The 20163-nt window shown below is 46.4% G+C and overlaps 1 protein-coding gene across 1 annotated transcript in view; it reads left to right on the forward strand.

The window, feature by feature from the left end:
- The window catches only part of LOC135564854 (intraflagellar transport protein 70A-like), a 32411-nt gene extending 20660 nt beyond the window's left edge, over positions 1-11751 (forward strand). The window contains 7 exon segments of the mRNA XM_065010921.1: positions 2840-2880; positions 2883-3049; positions 8538-8609; positions 8841-8944; positions 9624-9702; positions 10378-10507; positions 11362-11751. Coding sequence (XP_064866993.1) covers positions 2840-2880; positions 2883-3049; positions 8538-8609; positions 8841-8944; positions 9624-9702; positions 10378-10507; positions 11362-11498 — 730 coding nt within the window. The 3' untranslated portion in view covers positions 11499-11751.
- Positions 11752-20163: the final 8412 nt, after the last annotated feature.

Raw genomic sequence — 20163 nt, forward strand, 5'->3', positions numbered from 1 at the left:
ACCACTGCCTGTTCACCCCGCTATCATCCAGAAGGCGAGGTCAGTACAGGTGCATCAAAGCTGGGACCGAGAGACTGAAAAACAGCTTCTATCTCAAGGCCATCAGACTGTTAAACAGCCACCACTAACATTGAGTGGCTGCTGCCAACACACTGTCATTGACACTGACCCAACTCCAGCCACTTTAATAATGGGAATTGATGGGAAATGATGTAAATATATCACTAGCCACTTTAAACAATGCTACCTTATATAATGTTACTTACCCTACACTATTCATCTCATATGCATATGTATATACTGTACTCTAGATCATCGACTGCATTCTTATGTCACTAGCCACTTTAACTATGCCACTTTGTTTACTTTGTCTACATACTCATCTCATATGTATATACTGTACTCGATACCATCTACTGTATGCTGCTCTGTACCATCACTCATTCATATATCCTTATGTACATATTCCTTATCCCCTTACACTGTGTATAAGACAGTAGTTTTGGAATTGTTAGTTAGATTACTTGTTGGTTATCACTGCATTGTCGGAACTAGAAGCACAAGCATTTCGCTACACTCGCATTAACATCTGCTAACCATGTGTATGTGACAAATAAAATTTGATTTGATTTGATTTATGGAAGACTATCAAATGCTTCTCAAAGATGCCCTCTGGTGGTCAAACTAGCACTAATTTGCATTAACAGAGAAAATGGCTGACCATTAGATAACGTTCCACAGAATGCTGCAGCAGCCCGCAAGGTGCTGTATGATGCAACTTTTAAAGGAGGAACCACTGTATATAATGGGTAGGTATCCCAGCTGTTGATCCTGTCCCTGTAGGTACATCCACTGTGCTGATAACCCAGGCTAAGATCTACTGGTATATAACTGTTGTCCTGTCCTGTAGGTACATCTCTGTGCTGATAACCCAGGCTAAGATCTACTGGTATATAACTGTTGTCCTGTCCTGTAGGTACATCTCTGTGCTGATAACCCAGGCTAAGATCTACTGGTATATAACTGTTGTCCTGTAGGTACATCCCAGTTCTGATAACCCAGGCTAAGATCTACTGGTATATAACTGTTGTCCTGTCCTGTAGGTACATCTCTGTGCTGATAACCCAGGCTAAGATCTACTGGTATATAAACTGTTGTCCTGTCCTGTAGGTACATCCCAGTTCTGATGGCCCAGGCTAAGATCTACTGGTATATAACTGTTGTCCTGTAGGTACATCTCTGTGCTGATAACCCAGGCTAAGATCTACTGGTATATAACTGTTGTCCTGTCCTGTAGGTACATCTCTGTGCTGATAACCCAGGCTAAGATCTACTGGTATATAACTGTTGTCCTGTCCTGTAGGTACATCTCTGTGCTGATAACCCAGGCTAAGATCTACTGGTATATAACTGTTGTCCCTGTCATCCCAGTTCTGATAACCCAGGCTAAGATCTACTGGTATATAACTGTTGTCCTGATAATCTCCAGGCTAAGATCTACTGGTATATAACTGTCCTGTCCTGTAGGTACATCCCAGTTCTGATGGCCCAGGTACATCTCTGTGCTGATAACCCAGGCTAAGATCTACTGGTATATAACTGTTGTCCTGTCCTGTAGGTACATCTCTGTGCTGATAACCCAGGCTAAGATCTACTGGTATATAACTGTTGTCCTGTCCTGTAGGTACATCTCTGTGCTGATAACCCAGGCTAAGATCTACTGGTATATAACTGTTGTCCTGTAGGTACATCCCAGTTCTGATAACCCAGGCTAAGATCTACTGGTATATAACTGTTGTCCTGTCCTGTCATCTCTGTGCTGATAACCCAGGCTAAGATCTACTGGTATATAAACTGTTGTCCTGTCCTGTAGGTACATCCCAGTTCTGATGGCCCAGGCTAAGATCTACTGGTATATAACTGTTGTCCTGTCCTGTAGGTACATCTCTGTGCTGATAACCCAGGCTAAGATCTACTGGTATATAACTGTTGTCCTGTCCTGTAGGTACATCTCTGTGCTGATAACCCAGGCTAAGATCTACTGGTATATAACTGTTGTCCTGTCCTGTAGGTACATCCCAGTTCTGATAACCCAGGCTAAGATCTACTGGTATATAACTGTTGTCCTGTCCTGTAGGTACATCTCTGTGCTGATAACCCAGGCTAAGATCTACTGGTATATAAACTGTTGTCCTGTCCTGTAGGTACATCCCAGTTCTGATGGCCCAGGCTAAGATCTACTGGTATATAACTGTTGTCCTGTAGGTACATCCCAGTGCTGATAACCCAGGCTAAGATCTACTGGTATATAACTGTTGTCCTGTAGGTACATCCCAGTGCTGATAACCCAGGCTAAGATCTACTGGTATATAACTGTTGTCCTGTAGGTACATCCCAGTGCTGATAACCCAGGCTAAGATCTACTGGTATATAACTGTTGTCCTGTCCTGTAGGTACATCCCAGTGCTGATAACCCAGGCTAAGATCTACTGGTATATAACTGTTGTCCTGTCCTGTAGGTACATCCCAGTGCTGATAACCCAGGCTAAGATCTACTGGTATATAACTGTTGTCCTGTCCTGTAGGTACATCCCAGTGCTGATAACCCAGGCTAAGATCTACTGGTATATAACTGTTGTCCTGTCCTGTAGGTACATCCCAGTGCTGATAACCCAGGCTAAGATCTACTGGTATATAACTGTTGTCCTGTAGGTACATCCCAGTGCTGATAACCCAGGCTAAGATCTACTGGTATATAACTGTTGTCCTGTAGGTACATCCCAGTTCTGATGGCCCAGGCTAAGATCTACTGGTATATAACTGTTGTCCTGTCCTGTAGGTACATCCCAGTTCTGATGGCCCAGGCTAAGATCTACTGGAACAGGAGAACTACCAGATGGTTGAGAAGATCTTCCGTAAGTCGGTGGAGTTCTGCAACGAACACGACACCTGGAAGCTCAACGTGGCTCACGTTCTCTTCATGCAGGAGAACAAGTACAAGGAAGCCATCGGCTTTTACGAACCCATCGTTAAGAAACACTACGACAACGTGAGTTAACTAGAGAGGGAGGGAGATGGGGGAGAGAGGGAGGGAGATGGGGGAGAGAGGAGAGAGGGATGGGGAGAAAGGAGAGAGGGATGGAGGGAGATGGGGGAGAAAGGAGAGGGGAGGGAGATGGGGGAGAAAGGAGAGAGGGAGGGAGATGGGGGAGAGAGGGAGGGAGATGGGGAGAGAGGGAGGGAGATGGGGAGAAAGGAGAGAGGAGAGAGATGGGGGAGAAAGGAGAGAGGGGGAGATGGGGGAGAAAGGAGAGAGGGAGGGAGATGGGGGGGAGAAAGGAGAGAGGGGGAGATGGGGAGAAAGGAGAGAGGGGGAGATGGGGAGAAAGGAGAGAGGGAGGGAGATGGGGGAGAAAGGAGAGAGGGAGGGAGATGGGGGAGAAAGGAGAGAGGGAGGGAGAAAGGAGAGAGGGAGGGAGATGGGGGAGAAAGGAGAGAGGGGGGAGATGGGGGAGAAAGGAGAGAGGGAGGGAGATGGGGGAGAAAGGAGAGAGGGAGGGATCACATACATTGCCTTCAGGAAAATATTCAGACCCCTTGACTTTTTCCACACTTTGTTACATTTACAGACTTATTCTAAAATTGATTCAAATGTTTTTTTCCCTCATCAACCTACAAACAATACCCCATAATGACAAAGTAAAAATGTTTTTTTTGTGCTAATTTATTAAAAATTAAAAACTGAAATATCACATTTACATAAGTATACAGACCCTTTACTCAGTACTTTGTTGAAGCACCTTTGGCAGTGATTACAGCCTTGATTCTTCTTGGGTATGACGCTACAAGCTTGGCACACTTGTATTTGGGGAGTTTCTCCCATTCTTCTCTGCAGATCCTCTCAAGCTCTGTCAGGTTGGATGGGGAGTGTCGCTGCACAGCTATTTTAAGGTCTCCAAAGATGTTCAATCGGGTTCAAGTCCAGTTTCTGGCTGGGACACTCAAGGACATTCAGAGACTTGTCCCGAAGCCACTCCTGCATTGTCTTGGCTGTGTGCTTAGGGTCGTCGTCCTGTTGGAAGGTGAACCTTCGCCCCAGTCTGAGGTCCTGAGTGCTCTGGAGCAGGTTTTCATCAAGGATCTCTCTATACTTTGCTCCGTTCATCTTTGCCTCGATCTTGACTAGTCTCCATGCCGCTGAAAAAAATCACCACAGCATGATGCTGCCACCACCATGCTTCACCATAGGGATGGTGCCAGATATCCTCCAGACGTAATGCATGGCATTCACACCAAAGAGTTAAATCTTGGTTTCATCAGACCAGAGAATCTTGTTTCTCATGGTCTGAGAGTCTTTAGCTGCCTTTTGGCAAATTCCTAGTGGGCTTTCATGTGTTTTTTACTGAGGAGTGGCTTCTGTCTGGCCACTCTACCATAAAGGCCTGATTGGTGGAGTGCTACAGTGCCATCTCCACAGAGGAACTCTGGAGCTCTGTCAGCGTGACCATCAGGTTCTTGGTCACCTCTCTGACCAAGGTCCTTCTCCCCCGATCAGCTCAGTTTGGCCGGGCGGCCAGCTCTAGGAAGAGTCTTGGTGGTTCCAAACTTCTTCCATTTAAGAATGATGAGGCCACTGGGTCCTTCAATGCTGCAGAAATGTTTTGGTACCCTTCCCCAGATCTGTGCCTCGACACAGTCCTGTCTTGGACCTCTATGGACAATTCATTCCACCTCATGGCTTGGTTTTTTTCTCTGACATGCTCTGTCAACTGTGGAACCTTTCATATAGACAGGTGTGTGCCTTTCCAAATCATGACCAATCAACTGTATTTACCACAGCTGGACTCCAATCAAGTTGTAGAAACATCTCAAAGATGATCAACGGAAACAGGATGCACCTGAGATCAATTTCAAGTCTCATCGCAAAGGGTCTGAATACTTGTGTAAAAAAAACATCATTCTTTTATTTTTATTTTTTTAGCAAAAAAATTATAGAAAACTGTTTTCGCTTTCTTGTTTTGGGTTATTGTGTGTAGATTGCTGAGGAACATGTTTTATTTCATCCATTTTAGAATAAGGCTGTAACGTAGCAAAGGTTTTGGAAAAGTCAAGAGGACTGAATGCTTTCCTAAGGCACAGTGTAATACCATTTGAATGTTTACGGGCCTCCTGTTTCTGTTCAGAACACCTCTGTAGTGAATTACTGTTGACCGTAGTCATACAGACTATAGTTCTGTTGACCGTAGTCATATAGACTACAGGATAATAGGAGGTCTGGTGGTCATATAGACTATAGTTCTGTTGACCGTAGTCATACAGACTACAGGATAATAGGAGGTCTGGTGGTCATATAGACTATAGTTCTGTTGACCGTAGTCATACAGACTACAGGATAATAGGAGGTCTGGTGGTCATATAGACTACAGGATAATAGGAGGTCTGGTGGTCATATAGACTATAGTTCTGTTGACCGTAGTCATACAGACTACAGGATAATAGGAGGTCTGGTGGTCATATAGACTATAGTTCTGTTGACCGTAGTCATACAGACTACAGGATAATAGGAGGTCTGGTGGTCATATAGACTATAGTTCTGTTGACCGTAGTCATACAGACTACAGGATAATAGGAGGTCTGGTGGTCATATAGACTATAGTTCTGTTGACCGTAGTCATACAGACTACAGGATAATAGGAGGTCTGGTGGTCATATAGACTATAGTTCTGTTGACCGTAGTCATACAGACTACAGGATAATAGGAGGTCTGGTGGTCATATAGACTATAGTTCTGTTGACCGTAGTCATACAGACTACAGGATAATAGGAGGTCTGGTGGTCATATAGACTATAGTTCTGTTGACCGTAGTCATACAGACTACAGGATAATAGGAGGTCTGGTGGTCATATAGACTATAGTTCTGTTGACCGTAGTCATACAGACTACAGGATAATAGGAGGTCTGGTGGTCATATAGACTATAGTTCTGTTGACCGTAGTCATACAGACTACAGGATAATAGGAGGTCTGGTGGTCATATAGACTATAGTTCTGTTGACCGTAGTCATACAGACTACAGGATAATAGGAGGTCTGGTGGTCATATAGACTATAGTTCTGTTGACCGTAGTCATACAGACTACAGGATCTGGTGGTCAATAGGAGGTCTGACTACAGGATAATAGGAGGTCTGGTGGTCATATAGACTATAGTTCTGTTGACCGTAGTCATACAGACTACAGGATAATAGGAGGTCTGGTGGTCATATAGACTATAGTTCTGTTGACCGTAGTCATACAGACTACAGGATAATAGGAGGTCTGGTGGTCATATAGACTATAGTTCTGTTGACCGTAGTCATACAGACTACAGGATAATAGGAGGTCTGGTGGTCATATAGACTATAGTTCTGTTGACCGTAGTCATACAGACTACAGGATAATAGGAGGTCTGGTGGTCATATAGACTATAGTTCTGTTGACCGTAGTCATACAGACTACAGGATAATAGGAGGTCTGGTGGTCATATAGACTATAGTTCTGTTGACCGTAGTCATACAGACTACAGGATAATAGGAGGTCTGGTGGTCATATAGACTATAGTTCTGTTGACCGTAGTCATACAGACTACAGGATAATAGGAGGTCTGGTGGTCATATAGACTATAGTTCTGTTGACCGTAGTCATACAGACTACAGGATAATAGGAGGTCTGGTGGTCATATAGACTATAGTTCTGTTGACCGTAGTCATACAGACTACAGGATAATAGGAGGTCTGGTGGTCATATAGACTATAGTTCTGTTGGACCGTAGTCATACAGACTACAGGATAATAGGAGGTCTGGTGGTCATATAGACTATAGTTCTGTTGACCGTAGTCATACAGACTACAGGATAATAGGAGGTCTGGTGGTCATATAGACTATAGTTCTGTTGACCGTAGTCATACAGACTACAGGATAATAGGAGGTCTGGTGGTCATATAGACTATAGTTCTGTTGACCGTAGTCATACAGACTACAGGATAATAGGAGGTCTGGTGGTCATATAGACTATAGTTCTGTTGACCGTAGTCATACAGACTACAGGATAATAGGAGGTCTGGTGGTCATATAGACTATAGTTCTGTTGACCGTAGTCATACAGACTACAGGATAATAGGAGGTCTGGTGGTCATATAGACTATAGTTCTGTTGACCGTAGTCATACAGACTACAGGATAATAGGAGGTCTGGTGGTCATATAGACTATAGTTCTGTTGACCGTAGTCATACAGACTACAGGATAATAGGAGGTCTGGTGGTCATATAGACTATAGTTCTGTTGACCGTAGTCATACAGACTACAGGATAATAGGAGGTCTGGTGGTGTCATGCTGCTGTTGAAATGAATCCTGTCTCTGCTCCCCTGCTGGCTACATAGCTGGAACACTGTAATATACAGGAGTGTCCCTGCCGACGTAAACCCTCGGTAACACCCACGTCCCTGTACCCCAGTCTCACCCCTGGTGGGAGAGTGCAGTGACTCTGAATGCAGTGGCCAGTCTCACCCCTGGTGGGAGAGTGCAGTGACTCTGAATGCAGTGGCCAGTCTCACCCCTGGTGGGAGAGTGCAGTGACTCTGAATGCAGTGGCCAGTCTCACCCTGGTGGGAGAGTGCAGTGACTCTGAATGCAGTGGACAGTCTCACCCCTGGTGGGAGAGTGCAGTGACTCTGAATGCAGTAGCCAGTCTCACCTCTGGTGGGAGAGTGCAGTGACTCTGAATGCAGTGGCCAGTCTCACCTCTGGTGGGAGAGTGCAGTGATTCTGAATGCAGTGGCCAGTCTCACCCCTGGTGAGAGAGTGCAGTGACTCTGAATGCAGTGGCCATTCTCACACCTGGTGGGAGAGTGCAGTGACTCTGAATGCAGTGGCCAGTCTCACCCCTGGTGGGAGAGTGCAGTGACTCTGAATGCAGTGGCCATTCTCACACCTGGTGTGAGAGTGCAGTGACTCTGAATGCAGTGGCCAGTCTCACCCCTGGTGGCAGAGTGCAGTGACTCTGAATGCAGTGGCCATTCTCACACCTGGTGGCAGAGTGCAGTGACTCTGAATGCAGTGGCCAGTCTCACCTCTGGTGGCAGAGTGCAGTGACTCTGAATGCAGTGGCCAGTCTCACACTTTGGCCCGAGTCCCAAATGGTCCCTTATTCCCTACAAAGTGCACTAATTTTGCCCATCGCCCATAGCACTCTGGTCAAAGGTAGTGCACTATGTAGGGAACAGGGTGCCATAATGGATGCTCGGAATGCTGTGTCTCATCTCTGCATGATACTTTAGTGTTTCTGGAGTGATGAAGTATTGAACATCCACAGTTTACCAACGCAGGTCTGCCCTTCTCCCAGTGTCCTTCTGACTGATCTCTCTCTCTCTTTCCCTTCTCTGTCTCTATCTATCTCTCTCTCTCCATTCCCCTCTCTCACTCTCTGTCTCTCTCTCTTTCTCTCTCCCCTCTCTCCCCCCTCTCTCTCTCTCTCCCCCTCTCTCTTCCCACCTCTCCAGATCCTGAATGTCAGTGCTGTTGTGCTGGCTAACCTGTGTGTCTCCTATATCATGACCAGCCAGAACGAAGAGGTAGGAGTGAGTGAGTGAGTGAGTGAGTGAGTGAGTGAGTGAGTGAGTGAGTGAGTGAGTGAGTGAGTGAGTGAGTGAGTGAGTGAGTGAGTGAGTGAGTGAGTGAGGTGAGTGAGGTAGTGAGTGAGTGAGTGAGTGAGTGAGTGAGTGAGTGAGTGAGTGGAGTTTACAGTATAAAACACAGTGAAACATCTGATCCCACCACTGTTCCTGTAACCCCGTTGTCCTCAGGCTGAAGAACTGATGAGGAAGATCGAGAAGGAGGAAGAGCAGATCTCCTACGACGACCCCGATAAGAAAGTCTTCCACCTCTGTATCGTCAACCTGGTTATAGGGTGAGTTGGATTTACACGGTCCTTCAGCGGTGTAGTGGAGGGGAACTTACAGAAACTCTTCTCACCCACCTTTTGGGGGGGAAATGCATTGAATGTATAGGGAGCCGTTACTATTGTTTTACCACTACATCACTGGTTACATTGACAGGTTCTGTTACACTACACTGTGTTAATGGGGTTTCTATCTCTCTTCCAGGACGATGTACTGTGTTTCTATGTCTCTTCTAGGACCCTGTACTGTGTTAATAGGGTTTTTATGTCTCTTCCTGGACCCTGCACTGTGTTAATGGGGTTTCTATGTCTCTTCCAGGACCCTGTACTGTGTTAATAGGGTTTATATCTCTCTTCCAGGACCCTGTACTGAGTTAATAGGGTTTATATCTCTCTTCCAGGACCCTGTACTGTGTTAATAGGGTTTATATCTCTCTTCCAGGACCCTGTACTGAGTTAATAGGGTTTATATCTCTCTTCCAGGACCCTGTACTGTGTTAATAGGGTTTATATCTCTCTTCCAGGACCCTGTACTGAGTTAATAGGGTTTATATCTCTCTTCCAGGACCCTGTACTGTGTTAATAGTGTTTCTATGTCTCTTCCAGGACCCTGTACTGAGTTAATAGGGTTTATATCTCTCTTCCAGGACCCTGTACAGTGTTAATAGGGTTTCTATGTCTCTTCCAGGACCCTGTACTGTGCCAAGGGGAACTACGACTTTGGCATCACCCGTGTCATCAAGAGTCTGGAACCGTACAACAAGAAGGTTGCACATTGTTTTTCTATCCGGCAGTTCTGGAACATTCTCTTGGAAAGCCAATGTTTTTGGATGTTTCTACCACTTCAGCCCTGACAAACATGTTGGTAGTGTGTCCCAAATGACACCCTATTCCCTATATAGTACACTACTCTGTTTAAAAGTAGTGCACTATATAGGGAATAGGGTGTCATTTGGGACATATCCTTCCAGAGTGTTTGATCTTTGTTTAGATATTGGCCAACCGAAACATAGCCCAGAGTTCTGCACCTGTGTCTGCTCACTCAGCCCAGCTGAACACACACAGAATGTCTCTGTAGGAGTGTTGTTGTCATTCCTACAACTCTATCAACCACACACTTGTTTTAACTGGTTTTAGCTTGTTTAACTGGTTTTAGCTTGTTTTAACTGGTTTTAGCTTGTTTAACTGGTTTTAGCTTGTTTAACTGGTTTTAGCTGGTTTAACCCGGTTTTAGCTTGTTTAACTGGTTTTAGCTGGTTTTAGCTTGTTTAACTGGTTTTAACTGGTTTTTCAGGCCAGGTACAAGTTGTTTATATGAGGGTACCTGTCAAATGACTTTGAGTCTCCAGAGTGTATATCCCTGCCCCCCGAGAAGGACATATCTATTCCTGTGACCAGGGTTTCGTATCCTTCTCTCATTGGTTGTCGTCCTGTGTGTGTAGCTGGGAACAGACACCTGGTTCTATGCTAAGCGCTGTTTCCTGTCTCTGCTGGAGAACACGGCCAAACACATGATCATGATCAGGGACTCCGTTGTTCAGGAGTGTATTCAGTTCCTGGAGCACTGTGAAGGTACGGACGCACACACACACACACACATACATACACACACACATACATACACACACATACATACAGACACACACATACAGACACACACATACAGACACACACATACACACATACATACAGACACATACATACAGACACAAACATACACACATACATACATACACACACACACATACATACATACATACACACACACACACACACACAGACATACATAATTACACGTGCAGACAGACACACACACACATGCACACTCACACACACACCTACAGACACACGTGCGCGCACACACACACATACACACACACACACAGTTTCAACACACCATTTACCCTCCCACGCTCTTACCCCTCCTTTCGTCCCTCTCCTCTCCCTCCCCTCTTTCCTCTCCTCTCCTCTCCTCTCCCTCCCCCTCCCCTCTCCCCCCCCCCCTCTCCTCTCCCCCTCTCCCTCCCCTCTCCCTCTCCCTCCCTCCTCTCCTCTCTCCTCTCCTCCCTCCTCTCCTCTCCTCTCCCCCTCTCTCTCTCCCCCCCCTCTCCTCTCCCTCCCCCTCTCCCTCCTCCCCCCTCTCCTCTCCTCCCTCTCTCTTCTCCTCTCCCTTCCCCCTCCCCTCTCCCCCTTTCCTCTCCCCCTCTCCTCTCCTCCCCCTCTCCTCTCCTCTCCCTCCCCCTCTCCCTCCCCCCTCCCTCTCCTCTCCCTCCCCCTCCCTCTCCCCCCCTCTCCTCTCCCCCTCTCTCTTCTCTCTCCCCCTCTCTCTTCTCCTCTCCCCCTCTCCTCTCCTCCCCCTCTCCTCCCCCTCTCCTCCCCTCCCCCCTCTCCTCTTTCCTCTCCTCCCCCTCTCCTCTCCCCTGTAGTGTACGGTAAGACAGAGCCAGCCATGATAGAACAGCCACTGGAGGAGGACAGGATGCACATCGGAAAGAACACCGTCACCTACGAGTCTCGCCTCCTCAAAGCTCTCTTCTACGAGGTCATCGGATGGAACCAGTGATGTCATACTAGAACGGAACAGAGCCTGTGATGTCACCGGACGGAACCCGGTGATGTCATCGGACAGAACCAGTAGTTTACACTAAAGCCTTTTAAAACCTGTTCTACACTCCAAACAGTTCAAATCTATCAACCTGGACCACATCACATGAGCCATTATAGTACATTATATATTTGGCTTGTTGTTATTTTCTGCATCATCTGAAAGTTACAAGCTGTTGTTCTGACTTCTGTTAAACATATTCTGGACTCTCTCCTCGTCTTACTCACACTCACACACACACAGTGGGAGACGCCATGGGGCCTCATTCATTTGAGCGTGTTTAGTTTAGTTGAGCCTGGGCCCAGAGAGCTGTTGGCTGAGAAACACATCTTTCTACTGTTATTATTATGACACTCAACTAAAATATAAACACAATATAAACAACATGCAACACAACATAAACAACATGCAACAACATCTAAGATGTTACTGAGTTCCAGTTCATGTGAGGAAACCAGTCAATGGAACTGAATGTATTAGGCCCTAATCTATGGATGTCACATGACTGGGAATACAGATATGCATCTGTTGGTCACAAATATCTTCTTCTTTTTTGAAACTAGGGGTTGTGGATCAGAACATCAGTCAGTATCTGGTGTGACCGTTTTCCTCAGGCAGCGCAACACATCTCCTTCACATAGAATTAGGGGTTGTGGATCAGAACATCAGTCAGTATCTGGTGTGACCGTTTTCCTCAGGCAGCGCAACACATCTCCTTCACATAGAATTAGGGGTTGTGGATCAGAACATCAGTCAGTATCTGGTGTGACCGTTTTCCTCAGGCAGCGCAACACATCTCCTTCACATAGAATTCATCAGGCTGTTGATTGTGGAATGTTGTAACATGGGGCTGAGCATTATCACGATGATGGCGGCGGATTAATGGCACGACAACGGGCCTCGGGATCTCATCACGGTATCTCTCTGCATTTAAATCGCCATCCATAAAATTGCAATTGTGTTCGTTGTCCGTAGCTTATACCTGCCCATTACCCCACCGCCACCATGGGGCGCTCTGTTCACAATGTTGACATCAGCAAACCGCTCGCCCACACAATGTCTGCCATCTGCCCGGTACAGTTGAAATCTGGATTCATCCGTGAAGTGCACACTTCTCCAGAGTGCCAGTGTGCCATCAAAGGTGAGCATTTACCCACTGAAGTCGGTTACGATGCCGAACTGCAGTCAGGTCAAGACCCTGGTGAGGATGACGAGCACACAGATGAGCTTCCCTGATGCGGTTTCTGCAGAAATTCTTCGGTTTTGCAAACCCACAGTTTTATCAGTTGTCTGGGTCCCGCAGGTGAAGAAGTCGGATGTGGAGGTCCTGGGTTGGCGTGGTAACACGTGGTCTGTGGTTGTGAGGCCGGTTGGACGTACTGACAAATTCATTAAAATGACGATGGAGGCGGTTTATGATTAAAAATATATATATATAATTAAATTCTCTGGCAACAGCTCTGGTGGACATTCCTGCAGTCAGCATGCCAATTTCACGCTCCCTCAAAATCTGTGGCATTGTGTTTGACAAAACTGCACACTTTATAGTGGCCTTTTATTGTCCCCAGCACAAGGTGCACCTGTGTAATGACCAGGCTGTTTAATTAGCTTCTTGATATGCCACACCTGTCAGGTGGTTGGATTATCTTGGTAAAGGAGAAATGCTCACTAACTAAACACATTTGTGCACAACATTTAAGAGAAATAAGCATTTTGTACATATGGAAAATGTCTAGGATCATTTATTTCAGCCCATGAAACATGAAACCAACACTTTCCATGCTGCCTTTTCATTTTTGTTCAGTGTGTGTATATATATATATATTGATATTGTTATATATATATATTGTTATTGTTATATATATTGTTATATATATATTGTTATATATATATATTGTTATATTTATTGTTATATATATATATATTGTTATAGTTATATATTGTTATTGTTATATATATAATATGTGTGAGCTTGTTGTGTCTTCAAAGGAGAGTATGTCCATATGCTTATACTACAACCCTTACACTAGTCTCACATGGAACCCTATTCCCTACATAGTGCACTACTTTTGACCAGGGCCTATGGCGCCCTGTTCCCTATATAGGGTACTACTTTTGACCAGAGCTCTATGGCACCCTATTCCCTACATAGTGCACTACTTTTGACCAGGGCCTATGGCGCCCTGTTCCCTATATAGTGTACTACTTTTGACCAGAATCCTATGGGGTTATAGTACTAACCTGTGGCCTAGATCTGCCTGCTTCCTGTCTCTGTAGACACTGTAACTTCCTGAGGAGAAAGGCCTTGTTCTGGGCTCTGGTCTAAAGTAGTACACTATACAGCTGTACCTTCCTGAGGAGAAAGGCCTTGTTCTGGGCTCTGGTCTAAAGTAGTACACTATACAGCTGTACCTTCCTGAGGAGAAAGGCCTTGTTCTGGGCTCTGGTCTAAAGTAGTACACTATACAGCTGTACCTTCCTGAGGAGAAAGGCCTTGTTCTGGGCTCTGGTCTAAAGTAGTACACTATACAGCTGTACCTTCCTGAGGAGAAAGGCCTTGTTCTGGGCTCTGGTCTAAAGTAGTACACTATACAGCTGTACCTTCCTGAGGAGAAAGGCCTTGTTCTGGGCTCTGGTCTAAAGTAGTACACTATACAGCTGTACCTTCCTGAGGAGAAAGGCCTTGTTCTGGGCTCTGGTCTAAAGTAGTACACTATACAGCTGTACCTTCCTGAGGAGAAAGGCCTTGTTCTGGGCTCTGGTCTAAAGTAGTACACTATACAGCTGTACCTTCCTGAGGAAAGGCCTTGTTCTGGGCTCTGGTCTAAAGTAGTACACTATACAGCTGTACCTTCCTGAGGAGAAAGGCCTTGTTCTGGGCTCTGGTCTAAAGTAGTACACTATACAGCTGTACCTTCCTGAGGAGAAAGGCCTTGTTCTGGGCTCTGGTCTAAAGTAGTACACTATACAGCTGTACCTTCCTGAGGAGAAAGGCCTTGTTCTGGGCTCTGGTCTAAAGTAGTACACTATACAGCTGTACCTTCCTGAGGAGAAAGGCCTTGTTCTGGGCTCTGGTCTAATGTAGTACACTATACAGCTGTACCTTCCTGAGGAGAAAGGCCTTGTTCTGGGCTCTGGTCTAAAGTAGTACACTATACAGCTGTACCTTCCTGAGGAGAAAGGCCTTGTTCTGGGCTCTGGTCTAAAGTAGTACACTATACAGCTGTACCTTCCTGAGGAGAAAGGCCTTGTTCTGGGCTCTGGTCTAAAGTAGTACACTATACAGCTGTAGTTGTCCTGGGCTCTGGTCTAAAGTAGTACTATACAGCTGTACCTTCCTGAGGAGAAAGGCCTTGTTCTGGGCTCTGGTCTAATGTAGTACACTATACAGCTGTAACATCCTGAGGAGAAAGGCCTTGTTCTGGGCTCTGGTCTAAAGTAGTACACTATACAGCTGTACCTTCCTGAGGAGAAAGGCCTTGTTCTGGGCTCTGGTCTAAAGTAGTACACTATACAGCTGTACCTTCCTGAGGAGAAAGGCCTTGTTCTGGGCTCTGGTCTAAAGTAGTACACTATACAGCTGTACCTTCCTGAGGAGAAAGGCCTTGTTCTGGGCTCTGGTCTAAAGTAGTACACTATACAGCTGTACCTTCCTGAGGAGAAAGGCCTTGTTCTGGGCTCTGGTCTAAAGTAGTACACTATACAGCTGTACCTTCCTGAGGAGAAAGGCCTTGTTCTGGGCTCTGGTCTAAAGTAGTACACTATACAGCTGTACCTTCCTGAGGAGAAAGGCCTTGTTCTGGGCTCTGGTCTAATGTAGTACACTATACAGCTGTACCTTCCTGAGGAGAAAGGCCTTGTTCTGGGCTCTGGTCTAAAGTAGTACACTATACAGCTGTACCTTCCTGAGGAGAAAGGCCTTGTTCTGGGCTCTGGTCTAAAGTAGTACACTATACAGCTGTACCTTCCTGAGGAGAAAGGCCTTGTTCTGGGCTCTGGTCTAAAGTAGTACACTATACAGCTGTACCTTCCTGAGGAGAAAGGCCTTGTTCTGGGCTCTGGTCTAAAGTAGTACACTATACAGCTGTAACGTCCTGAGGAGAAAGGCCTTGTTCTGGGCTCTGGTCTAAAGTAGTACACTATACAGCTGTAACATCCTGAGGAGAAAGGCCTTGTTCTGGGCTCTGGTCTAAAGTAGTACACTATACAGCTGTAACGTCCTGAGGAGAAAGGCCTTGTTCTGGGCTCTGGTCTAAAGTAGTACACTATACAGCTGTAACATCCTGAGGAGAAAGGCCTTGTTCTGGGCTCTGGTCTAAAGTAGTACACTATACAGCTGTAACGTCCTGAGGAGAAAGGCCTTGTTCTGGACTCTGGTCTAAAGTAGTACACTATACAGCTGTACCTTCCTGAGGAGAAAGGCCTTGTTCTGGGCTCTGGTTTATAGTTGTACACTATATAAGAAATAGCGGGGATTTTGGACTCAAACTTTCACGTTTTAGTGATTTTGTAACTTCTCTTTTACCGTTTGTTTAAAAAAGATGGTCACCATTATTTAGTCTATATTCAATTATATTTGTTTTTCTACAGAATAAAAAGAAAATGTACATGATAAGAGTGGTTTGTGATTCTGTCTCTGTGGTAGCTAGCCAACAGTCTGCTCCAATAGAAAGGGCCCTATCTATCTCTGCTCCAATAGAAAGGGCCCTATCTATCCCCTAGCTAGCCAACAGTCTGCTCCAATAGAAAGGGCCCTATCTATCCCCTAGCTATCCAACAGTCTGCTCCAATAGAAAGGGCCCTATATCTATCTCCTAGCTAGCCAACAGTCCGCTCCAATAGAAAGGGCCCTATCTATCCCCTAGCTAGCCAACAGTCTGCTCCAATAGAAAGGGCCCTATCTATCCCCTAGCTAGCCAACAGTCTGCTCCAATAGAAAGGGCCCTATCTATCTCCTAGCTAGCCAACAGTCTGCTCCAATAGAAAGGGCCCTGTCTATCCCCTAGCTAGCCAACAGTCTGCTCCAATAGAAAGGGCCCTATCTATCTCCTAGCTAGCCAACAGTCCGCTCCAATAGAAAGGGCCCTATCTATCCCCTAGCTAGCCAACAGTCAGCTCCAATAGAAAGGGCCCTATCTATCCCCTAGCTAGCCAACAGTCTGCTCCAATAGAAAGGGCCCTATCTATCCCCTAGCTATCCAACAGTCTGCTCCAATAGAAAGGGCCCTATCTATCCCCTAGCTAGCCAACAGTCTGCTCCAATAGAAAGGGCTCTATCTATCTCCTAGCTAGCCAACAGTCCGCTCCAATAGAAAGGGCCCTATCTATCCCCTAGCTAGCCAACAGTCTGCTCCAATAGAAAGGGCCCTATCTATCCCCTAGCTAGCCAACAGTCTGCTCCAATAGAAAGGGCCCTATCTATCTCCTAGCTAGCCAACAGTCTGCTCCAATAGAAAGGGCCCTGTCTATCCCCTAGCTAGCCAACAGTCAGCTCCAATAGAAAGGGCCCTATCTATCTCCTAGCTAGCCAACAGTCCGCTCCAATAGAAAGGGCCCTATCTATCCCCTAGCTAGCCAACAGTCAGCTCCAATAGAAAGGGCCCTATCTATCCCCTAGCTAGCCAACAGTCTGCTCCCCAATAGTAAGGGCCCTATCTATCTCCTAGCTAGCCAACAGTCTGCTCCAATAGAAAGGGCCCTATCTATCCCCTAGCTAGCCAACAGTCTGCTCCAATAGAAAGGGCCCTATCTATCCCCTAGCTAGCCAACAGTCTGCTCCAATAGAAAGGGCCCTATCTATCTCCTAGCTAGCCAACAGTCTGCTCCAATAGAAAGGGCCCTATCTATCCCCTAGCTAGCCAACAGTCTGCTCCAATAGAAAGGGCCCTATCTATCCCCTAGCTAGCCAACAGTCTGCTCCAATAGAAAGGGCCCTATCTATCCCCTAGCTAGCCAACAGTCTGCTCCAATAGAAAGGGCCCTATCTATCTCTGCTCCAATAGAAAGGGCCCTATCTATCCCCTAGCTAGCCAACAGTCTGCTCCAATAGAGAGGGCCCTATCTATCTCCTAGCTAGCCAACAGTCTGCTCCAATAGAAAGGGCCCTATCTATCTCCTAGCTAGCCAACAGTCTGCTCCAATAGAAAGGGCCCTATCTATCTCCTAGCTAGCCAACAGTCTGCTCCAATAGAAAGGGCCCTATCTATCTCCTAGCTAGCCAACAGTCTGCTCCAATAGAGAGGGCCCTATCTATCCCCTAGCTAGCCAACAGTCTGCTCCAATAGAGAGGGCCCTATCTATCCCCTAGCTAGCCAACAGTCTGCTCCAATAGAGAGGGCCCTATCTATCTCCTAGCTAGCCAACAGTCTGCTCCAATAGAGAGGGCCCTATCTATCTCCTAGCTAGCCAACAGTCTGCTCCAATAGAGAGGGCCCTATCTATCTCCTAGCTAGCCAACAGTCTGCTCCAATAGAGAGGGCCCTATCTATCTCCTAGCTAGCCAACAGTCTGCTCCAATAGAGAGGGCCCTATCTATCTCCTAGCTAGCCAACAGTCTGCTCCAATAGAGAGGGCCCTATCTATCTCCTAGCTAGCCAACAGTCTGCTCCAATAGAGAGGGACCTATCTATCTCCTAGCTAGCCAACAGTCTGCTCTGTTTAAATACAATGTCTCTACAAATGAATAAAGCTGTGTTGGTCACAAATGAATAAATAAGCGCATTTCATTTATAAATCGCAAAACAAATGGCATACAAAATATATGTAAATTGCATATTTTCATTTAAAGTTGAACATGTATAAATGGCATTGTGTAGTTATGGATTTCATCATACGCATAATTAACTATCAAATCTGTGTGAACTACAAACGTCTTCTAAACGAGACATCGATGCTCTGTGTAGCCCTGTGTTGTGTCCCAAAGAGCCCTATTCCCTACATCAGGGCTTCTCAAACCACTTCCCTGGGACCCCCAGACCTTACACAATGTTGTTGTAGCCCTGTGTTGTGTCCCAAAGAGCCCTATTCCCTACATCAGGGCTTCTCAAACCACTTCCCTGGGACCCCCAGACCTTACACAATGTTGTTGTAGCCCTGTGTTGTGTCCCAAAGAGCCCTATTCCCTACATCAGGGCTTCTCAAACCACTTCCCTGGGACCCCCAGACCTTACACAATGTTGTTGTAGCCCTGTGTTGTGTCCCAAAGAGCCCTATTCCCTACATCAGGGCTTCTCAAACCACTTCCTGGGACCCCAGACCTTACACAATGTTGTTGTAGCCCTGTGTTGTGTCCCAAAGAGCCCTATTCCCTACATCAGGGCTTCTCAAACCACTTCCCTGGGACCCTCAGACCTTACACAATGTTGTTGTAGCCCTGTGTTGTGTCCCAAAGAGCCCTATTCCCTACATCAGGGCTTCTCAAACCACTTCCCTGGGACCCCAGACCTTACACAATGTTGTTGTAGCCCTGTGTTGTGTCCCAAAGAGCCCTATTCCCTACATCAGGGCTTCTCAAACCACTTCCCTGGGACCCTCAGACCTTACACAATGTTGTTGTAGCCCTGTGTTGTGTCCCAAAGAGCCCTATTCCCTACATCAGGGCTTCTCAAACCACTTCCTGGGACCCTCAGACCTTACACAATGTTGTTGTAGCCCTGTGTTGTGTCCCAAAGAGCCCTATTCCCTACATCAGGGCTTCTCAAACCACTTCCTGGGACCCCAGACCTTACACAATGTTGTTGTAGCCCTGTGTTGTGTCCCAAAGAGCCCTATTCCCTACATCAGGGCTTCTCAAACCACTTCCTGGGACCCTCAGACCTTACACAATGTTGTTGTAGCCCTGTGTTGTGTCCCAAAGAGCCCTATTCCCTACATCAGGGCTTCTCAAACCACTTCCCTGGGACCCTCAGACCTTACACAATGTTGTTGTAGCCCTGTGTTGTGTCCCAAAGAGCCCTATTCCCTACATCAGGGCTTCTCAAACCACTTCCCTGGGACCCCCAGACCTTACACAATGTTGTTGTAGCCCTGTGTTGTGTCCCAAAGAGCCCTATTCCCTACATCAGGGCTTCTCAAACCACTTCCCTGGGACCCTCAGACCTTACACAATGTTGTTGTAGCCCTGTGTTGTGTCCCAAAGAGCCCTATTCCCTACATCAGGGCTTCTCAAACCACTTCCTGGGACCCTCAGACCTTACACAATGTTGTTGTAGCCCTGTGTTGTGTCCCAAAGAGCCCTATTCCCTACATCAGGGCTTCTCAAACCACTTCCCTGGGACCCTCAGACCTTACACAATGTTGTTGTAGCCCTGTGTTGTGTCCCAAAGAGCCCTATTCCCTACATCAGGGCTTCTCAAACCACTTCCCTGGGACCCCCAGACCTTACACAATGTTGTTGTAGCCCTGTGTTGTGTCCCAAAGAGCCCTATTCCCTACATCAGGGCTTCTCAAACCACTTCCCTGGGACCCCCAGACCTTACACAATGTTGTTGTAGCCCTGTGTTGTGTCCCAAAGAGCTCTATTCCCTACATCAGACTTACACAATGTTGTTGTAGCCCTGAACTAGGTCACCTAGTGAAGTGTAGTCAAAGGGCTTGACGTTTAGTTGACAAGTTGAATCAGGTG

The sequence above is a fragment of the Oncorhynchus nerka genome, linkage group LG26 (genome assembly GCF_034236695.1).
Source record: "Oncorhynchus nerka isolate Pitt River linkage group LG26, Oner_Uvic_2.0, whole genome shotgun sequence".
Lineage (NCBI taxonomy): Eukaryota > Metazoa > Chordata > Actinopteri > Salmoniformes > Salmonidae > Oncorhynchus > Oncorhynchus nerka.